Below are 9261 nucleotides of genomic sequence, written 5' to 3' on the forward strand. Positions count from 1 at the left end.
CTCCCAAGCGCGGGGATTACAAGTGTGTGTCACCACACCTGGCTTATTTTTTCTTTTGAAATAGGGTATCTCTAAGTTTCTGAGGCTGGTTCCAAACCTGTGATCCTCCTTTCTTAGCTTCCCAAGTACAGGTATTACAGGCCTCCATCACCAGACCTCACAAATGAGTCTAATATTTGAAAAGGAGTATCTCCTACCAAAAATAATATTTTCAAGTATAATGAGGATAAGGAATAAAAACGCTCTGGTATAAATAATTCTTAGGGAAAAATGGTCTTTATGATTTCTGCCACTTTAATGTCAGAATAATCTTCAGACTTAATATCTATATAATTTTTCAAATATATTTAGTTTGATTCAGTCAAACTATTGATAGACTTAGAACAATTAAAATATTTACAAAAATTTAACGTTCCGTGTTTGTGTGTGAAATTTATCACTGCAGCAGGAATTTTATCAATGTAAGCACATTTTTACCTAATTCTTCCTCCATTGTGGAACCTTTATTTTGAGAACCAGAAACTCCCAAGACTCTGTTGAACAATATGGAGAAGGCGCTGCCCCAAACACCTACAATAAAGCAGAAATGGACAATAATTTAAAATATCACCAGGATTTAGATTAGTCAAATTAGTGACAGACTTTGATCACTTACCCATTAAAAAATGCAAGGGGTTTTCTTCGTATTTCTTCACAACTGTTCCCATAAAAAATTTGCTTCCAAATAAGTCAGGAGCCATAAATGTTCCATATTTAGCCATGCCGATCTCATATGGACTAAATTCAACCCAATCTGGAACCATTTTAAAAATTAGATATTTCATTGGTAGGAAAGATGGATAAATATACAGTTAATAATCACTTTAACAATGCTATGATTATTCTCATTCATTTAAGTAAATTATTAAATAAAATGGTTAGCTAAGTGCTTATTATGAATATGACACCTTATAAACAAGATACTTCATTAATAGAAAATACAGAGAAATTCACCGTTAATCATTTTAACAATGTCATGATTACTCTCACTCATTTAATTAATTATTAAAATAAAATTATTAGTCAAATTTTTATTATGAATATAACACTGTATAGAGTTTGGGAAGAAAACTAATAAAAGAAGAAGATGAGACAATACAAAAGATCTCTTCTTATTTGCACAAAATAAACATCCTTTTCCATTTACAAACTCATACATCCTTTATAAAGCCTACCTCAATTCTAAAGAAAATAAAATTGAAAACTTGTTCAGATTCAGATTTAAAAAATCTATAAAGGAGATAGAAAAAATTAAAAGTTGTTGATAATGTGAACAATGTATGAAAATGAGGGAAGGTTTTCTAATGCTTTCACTTGTTTCAGCTTCACTTTATTTTTGCCTATCAACCCTATTCTAACTTTCTAACTCACAGATTAATGCCAAGTTTGTATACTGGTGTCTTAAAAACACATGGTGGCCGGGCATGGTGGCCGGGCATGGTGGCCACCCTTGTAATCCTAGCATTTGAGAGGCTGAGACAGAGGATCTTGCGGTTCAAGGACAGCGTCAGCTACTTAGTGAGACCCTGTTTTAAAATAAAGAATGAAAAATAGGGTAGTGGGTGTAGCTAGGAGGTCAAATGCCCCTGGGTTCCATCCCCATACCCGCAAAAAAAAAAAAAAAAAATCTGGATAATTATTGGATATGTTTAAAACCTGGCCACATAACCTTTTGGCTGCCATGACCATACTAGTACAGACTGCCATGCTGTCTCCCCTGGACCTCCACAATAGCTTTCTAAAATGTCTCTACTCCTTTTATTCTACTTTTCTTTATAGATCTTGAAGCCAGAATAAATTTCTGAAAGCAGAAATCACCATATACCAATGTCATCTGTGAGCCTTCCAATAGCTTCCTGTAAAACTGAACATTAAACATAAAAATGTGGCCTGCAAGGCACCAGGATGCCCCGCACCCTGCTCTCTGCCAACCCATAACTTCTGATCAACTCCTCTCATTTTTGTCTTACTTATTTCATTTCAGCCATGAAGGCCTTCTTGGTCTCTCTCAAAGAGCTCAAGATCATTTCTAAATGAGTGCCTCACACGTGCTAACCTGCAATTCTACATCTTGATCCTACTTAATTTTTAGTTCAAGGTCTTTGTTAATGATCCTCTATCAAGTCCCACTACCATGCACCCTCTGCCCAACCCCAAACCCCCAACTTCCCTATTTTCTCAGGGATTTTTTTCTTTCTGAAATTATAATACACCCTAACCTCTTACCCAGCAAGCCAAAAACCAAATAAGTTCAAAATTCCATGAACTTTTTCATTATTCATTTAGTGATAAAACTTAATCTGAACTAATTTAGAGAGAAATAAGCCTTTAAAATGATGGAAAAGGGTGCTTATTATAGTTTATTTATCCCATTCACTGAGAATTTTGATACATTCAATTGAAAAAATATCAATCTGATTATAAAGCCCCTTGGGGGAATTATACAACATAAGTCTGAGTACTTTTTTTAACTTTAAAGACACCTGTGGCTAGAGTTTTGGAAAAGGCATGGTGGGTCTTTATTTATTGTTTATCCTCTGTTAAAGCAAAGTTTCTATGTTTGTGAAGGAACTCATAAAACCACAACTGTAACCTTGTGAGATCCAAGCTCAGTGGCACATATACCTTCCTTCACAAAGGAGACTGCTTTATAATGACTTGTGTGGAGTTAGTGAACATGACTAGCCATAAATAAGAGGCTGTAGGAAATTCCTGTCTCAGTATATGCAGTTTACTAAATCCGAATTCCATGCCTCGCCTTGGAAACTAAAACAAAATGCCTTCCTGCTTCCTGCTTTCCTGCGGATCCCTTCTTCGTTAATCTTGTTGCTTGTGTGCACAATAATTAGAGACATTCTTAAGAGCTAAGATTTGCTTTCCACTCCTCACTGAAGAGTGCCTTGTTTTATTCAACTACTATTCCCTGGTGTTGACTTGCACACTTCAACACAACGTCTCTACTGCATCTTTGTCTGCTGACTTCCACCTTTCAGTTGATCACTTAGACTCAAATGTTCTGTCATTACTTAAATAATGTAATTTCTCTGCCCAAAAGCATTAAATATTTTTATTATTGTCAAAATTAAGTAAAAACACTCTGTCTAATAAGTCAAATCTTTCCATAACTTGGCACTAAAGTTTTCCCCCAGGATACCACCAGTTCTTGACCAGTGTGTGGACAAGTCAGGATGGCTTCTTTTAGTGATCCCCAAAGCATACCCCTGACACCTGTCTCGGCATCTTTCATATTAACTCCAAAAGAGATGACTTTTCACCTGTATTTTATATATTTTATAGTCTTCCTTATTCAGTCTAAATTCAATCAGCCCTCTAAAGTCTTTCTTATGACTATTTTAATATCTATATATCCTACTCTAATATAGGTCTATATAATTTAACAAATAATAATATACTATATAAAAATAATAATTTTCTATGTTATACTTTTGTTTCTTTTTTTGTGTGTGTGTGTAGTACTGAGGGTGGAACCCAGGGCTTTTCTACCTCCCAGACCTATTTTATACTTTATTTGGAAACAGGGTCTCCCTAAGTTGCTGAGGCTGGCTTCGAACCTGTGCGATCCTTCTTTCTCACCCTCCCAAGAGTTAGGATTACAAGTGTGCAGCACCACGCCTGGTCATATGTTTGTTTCTTTAAGTAGAATACCTCCCTCAAGAAAAAGTATGATATTTTTACTCATAGTTTATTTCAAATAATAATTATGCTAAGTTCATAACTATAAACTCAATATAGTTTATAAAAACATCATACTTTTTCCATTGGAAATTTTGTGTGTGTGTGTGTGTGTGTGTGTGTGTGTGTGGTACTGGTGTTCCTGGAAGCCCTTCTTCCTCCAGGCTACACTCCCAGACCTATTTTATATTTTTTTATTTGGAAACAGGGTCTCTTAAGCCAGCGCTGCTGGCTTCAAAACTGTGCGATCCTCCTGTCTCCGCCTCCCAAGCGTGGGGATTACAAGCGTGCGCCACCACGCCCGGCTCCATTGGAAATTTTTAAATGAAAGTTTAAAATTCTCTAAGCAATGTGGTTGAGTGGAAGAATAAAATTTAATGGTTTAAACACTAATGTTCATTTTTTTGAGAACCTTCCAAAAGAAAAAGTAGTTAAAATAATTCCAAGAGTGAAGAAAAACATTCTCTGGTATTTTTGAAGCAAAATTCTTCATACAACTACTTTAAGTGGTTCTATGACTTTATAAAATATATTTCAGGGATTATTTCAACTTTTTTTTCTAGATAAATTTAAAGCGAGAGAGCACATGTTTCCATTCTTTGGTTTTTGTTTTCTTCCCAACCAGCCCTGGTGGTATACTCCTGTAACCCCAGTACTAGGGAAGCTAAGACAGGAAATTCACAAATTCATGGTTAGCCTCAGCAATTTAGGAAGGACCTCAGCAACTTAATAAGACCCTGTTTCAAAATTTAAAAAAAATATATGGCTAGAGTAGAAATGCCCCCTGGGTTCCATCTCTAGTATGACAGAAAACAAAACAAAACAAAAATATTCCCAATGACTCCAGTAAAGCCACTTGAAATCTCCTGACAAGCATGTTAGAATGTCTTCACTGGCTTCAGGACTCTCATCACTGATGGGATATGTAGCACGAAACTCCCAATCACAGAATCCTAGCAATAACAGCTCAATGGTGGGCCTACATCTCAGCATCTCAGTGAGGCAGGCATCCCAATCAGACGCCTTCATATCCAACGCCTCCGACTAGATATATACCAGGTTTTCTCACTCTAGAGGAAGCCAGAACATGAGCTTCCTGAAACATTCATTCTTTGACTACTTTTTTTTTTTTTTTTGGTAGTACTGGGGTTCCTAGAAATCCTTCTACCTCCGGGCTACACTCCCAGACATTATATATATATATATATATATATTTGGAAACAGGGTCTCTTAAGCCAGCAGGGCTGGCTTCGGACCTGCGCGATCCTCCTGTCTCTGCCTCCCAAGAGTGGGGATTACAAGCGTGAGCCACCACGTCCGGTTCTTTGATTACTTTAGTCAGGTTTTCTCTTGACAATGTCTATCAACTAAAAGTTCAGAATAAACAGTAGTCACAATGAAGAGGTCAAAACAATCCTTACAATAATAAAAGTATTTGTAATGTTCAGTCTCATGTTAGCCAAACCTCAATGATTGTCTTTAGAGTGAGCTACATCCCAGCCCTTTATTTTTCTTATATATTTGTTTTCATATAGGGTCTCCTACATTGCTGAGATTCTTCTACATTACAGAGACTGTCCTCTCACCTTAAATCCTCTTGTCTCAACCTCCCAAGTACTGGGATTACAGGTGTGCACCACCACACTCAGCTAATACATACACGTATATTTTTGTGTGTGGTACTGGAGGTGGAACTCAGGGGCTTTGCTATCTCCAGGCTATACTCTCAGACCTATTTTATACTTTATTTAGAAACAGGGTCTCACTAAGTTGCTGAGAGCCTCACTAAGTATCTGAGGCTGGCTTTGAACCTGTGCCATCCTCCTGTCTCAGTCTCCCAAGTACTGAGATCACAAATGTGCACCACTCAGCTGTATACTTTTTAAATAATGAGGGGAAAAAAAAAGAATCAAAAGAGATTACCTTTCAAAGGCAATTGTGATTGGGAGACAAGGCTTTCAAATCAGATTCCAGTGCTCTTTTGATGATACCAAAATACTTCCTGGGTTAAACATAGTTCATTTGGTAATGGAGAGATCTGACTAGCATACTAGTGCTATTTACCAACCAACTCCAAACATTTCATGACTCCAGAGGAGGACAGCTATGATATGGGTGGGGGAAGACTTCACCATGGCACTTATTTTTCTCATATAATAAAATGTGAAGTGTCTGTTTTGAATTCCACTACAGTTGCTGCCAAGTGTTCCACTGCGATACCTCCCTCCCACTCGCTTATTCATTTTTAAAATCTTGACCATAGACTTTTTCATACAAAATTATGGTTTTCTTTAGACTTTTCTCCAACCGCTTTTATAGAACACTCTAAATTGTTAAGACCTGCTAGAAACTTCATATGGGCACGCTGCTCTTTTATGAATTTTACATATTTCACATTTACCTGACAAAACTCTATAAGGAGAGTCTCGTCCTCATGTAACCGATACAGAAACTGAAGCTACAAGAAGTTATATAAAATTGCCAAGATATCGGTGTGTACTAGCATTTCTGTACTCTTTTTGTACTTTCATTTCTTTAACGTTTATTATAAATTTCTTAAGCAGATGCTAATGTCTTACAGAGTGGAGTAATACAGCAGGGAGGGGAGCTCACCCTCAGCACTAGCTACTCTATCCTGTGCAGTCAGTAATCAGAGACGCCACTACCCTGCTATAAAAAGAACAAAGCATTTTCCAGGTCAAGTCTCAGCTCTGCTCCTTACTTTATACAGGGCAATATGCAAATCATTTCATCTTTTTGAGGTCTTGTTATTTCTCTTGTGAAGCAGAGTTAAAAATACCTAACTCCTTGGTTTCTGGTAAAAATGGAATGAAATAATAAATGTATGATAAGTATCTTCTGGAACTTATGCCTAATATAAACTTTGGAAAATATTATTTGTGTGTGTGTGGGGGGGGTAACTGAGGGTGAATCCAGGGACATTCCATCTCTGAGCTTTACTCCTAATCATTTTTATTTAGTTAGTTATTTTTTTAATTTTTGTTTAGAAACAAGATCTCCCTAAGTCGCTGACTGTCTCGCTAATTTGCTGGGGCTGAGCTCAAGAGGTCGAGGAAGCGTACTAAGAAAGGACACGACGTACCTGCAAACATCAGCTCTGACACATCGGGTTTGACGTGGAGACAGGTGAAGAGAGGCAAAGGGCACCGCGCAGCACTGACTTTTTCCTTCAGACTACTCAAGGTAGTGTTCATTCTCTGTCCACAGAAGAAAGAAGGAAAGGGCTTTATGTTCGTCAACAGAGAGATAAAGAACTATTTACAATAGTACTTTCTGTCAAAATGCTTAACATTTTTATAATAAAAAAATCTTATAGCTTCTAGAATCTCTGGGTCTTGAATAAACAACAAAAAAAGAAGAATCTCACTATTTGGGGGATTGCAAATTAGTGCAGCCACTATGGAGATCAGTGTGGAGATTCCTCAGAAAACTGGGAATGGATCCACCATATGATCCAGCTGTAACTCTCCTGAGAATCTTTCTGAAGGAACTGAAATTAGAATAATATATGCATATCCATGTTTATAGCAGCACAGTTCATAATAACTAAATTATGGAACCAACGAAGCTGCCGCTGTTCATCAACAAATGAATGAATTACAAAATTATAGGATATATTGACAAGGAAATTCTACTCAACAGTAATGAAGAACAGAATTATATCATTTGCAAGAAAATGGATAGATCTGGAGAATATTATGTTAAGTGAGATTAGCCAATCACACAAAGTAAAGGGCTATAGTTTTCCTCTTTTATGTGGAAGTTAGGGAGTAATCTGGACATCACAGGGACTTTACACAGTGGAGGAGAAACTCCAGTGGAGCAACGGAGGGGATCTAGAAAAAGGTCACGCGCGCATGCGTGTGTGTATGTGTGTATGCGTGCGTGTGTGTGTGCGTGTGTATGGTGGAAAAAACTCTTCCATCAGCATCATGTACATATGTGAAACTACCAATGTCAATCTCAATACCATGTATGGGGAAGGGGAAGGAGAAAGGAAGGAGCCGGAGAGAAGCTTACCAAGGACTGTGTGTATGGATGTCTCAATCACTCTGAAAACATTATGATTTGAGAATATAATATAGAAATCAAAGTATATTTAAAAATAAAGAAAGCTGAAAGAAAAAATTGTTTTTCAAAAAGAAAATTCTATGGGGAGAGTTATCTGCATTGTTTCTGGAAAAAAAAAAATCCTAACTCTAGGGGCCATGTCTCCATTTGAACTAGAGAGTGATTTGGCAGCTTGGGATCCTGGAAAATATTTATTCCCTGGAGTCCCTGGCACAGACTCTTCTTTATCTCCTCTGCTTTATCTTCAGACAAAATGTCACCCTGTGGTTATGTGTCAAGTCCATTTGTTTCCTGTGACCCACTTCCTTTCTGACTCCAGGCAACTTTCATTCTTCCACTTTCCAAATGTCACTTGTATTCACCTCTTCCTTTAAAGAAATTACCATTCCTCCAAGGGGATGGACAGCACATACATGAATTTTCCAAAGAAAAGAATTACAAAAGCACTTCCTCATGCATCAAAGACAGTAACTATTTTGAATGAATGAATAAGCACTGGTGTGAAATGTAGGAAATGTATAACATTTGGCAGGGAGCCGGGCTCAGTACGCATTGAAAAACTAAGTGCCAGGCATGGTGGCGCAGCCTGTAATCCTAGTAGTTGGGAGGCGGATATAGGAGGATCACAGGTTCAAGGATAGACTCAAAAAAGTGGGGTCTCAGCAATCTAATAAGATCCCATTTCAAAATAAAACCATAGACAGGGCTGGGGATGCAGCTCAGAGATAGAATGCTCCTGTGTTCAAGCCCCAGTAGCCCAAAAATAAAAATAAAAAGTTGACCTGAGTGACTTTTACAACATGCACCATATTTCTTTCCTCCATTTTAAACATCATGATTCACATTGTCTACTTGTAGTAAAAAGACTGGGCCATGGCTTACGTTGTGAATTAGTGTTTCTCCTATTAACATCCCAAAGATGTCTGTGAAAGTGACAGGTTGGCCAGAGCGCTTCTTCTTCCACAAAGACTCGACATATCTTTTGATTTTCTGTGGTGTGAGAAGTAAGAGAGGATTGTGGCTAACATTTTTCATCAGCTCTTCATTAATCTCTTCTGGCCCTTTCTCTGGAAAGTCAGGATGAGAATACAAGGTTGACATGTACCTGGAAAGAAATCAAAACATAAGCAGTTAAGATAAAGGCGCTAAATAATGAATGGTGGATACCTGTTGTGATATTTATCTCATTGACAGTATTAACCTCTTTAAGGAAAACAGTGCATCAAACAGAAAGGAGCTAGCTGACACTTGGGAGACTAAGACAGGAGGATCACAGGTTCGAGACTAGTTTCAGCAACTTAATGAGACTCTCAGCAATTTAGTAAAACCCTACTTTAAAATTATATATATATATATATATATATATATATATATATATATATATATGGCTGGGGGTGTCGCTCAGAGGTAGAACACCCCTGAGTTCAATAAGCTGGG

General features: G+C 37.4%; 1 protein-coding gene across 2 annotated transcripts in view; it reads right to left on the reverse strand.

The window, feature by feature from the left end:
• The window catches only part of PLA2G4A (phospholipase A2 group IVA), a gene marked incomplete at both ends in the record, with an annotated part of 124795 nt that overhangs the window by 43000 nt on the left and 72534 nt on the right, over positions 1-9261 (reverse strand). For both annotated transcript variants that reach the window (XM_080699610.1, XM_080699609.1), the window contains 4 exons: positions 478-570; positions 656-793; positions 6836-6950; positions 8707-8929. In XM_080699610.1, coding sequence (XP_080555736.1) covers positions 478-570; positions 656-793; positions 6836-6950; positions 8707-8929 — 569 coding nt within the window. The remainder of the gene's footprint in view (positions 1-477; positions 571-655; positions 794-6835; positions 6951-8706; positions 8930-9261) is intronic.

This window comes from Muscardinus avellanarius, assembly GCF_963383645.1.
Source record: "Muscardinus avellanarius genome assembly, chromosome: 7".
NCBI classification, from domain to species: Eukaryota; Metazoa; Chordata; class Mammalia; order Rodentia; family Gliridae; genus Muscardinus; species Muscardinus avellanarius.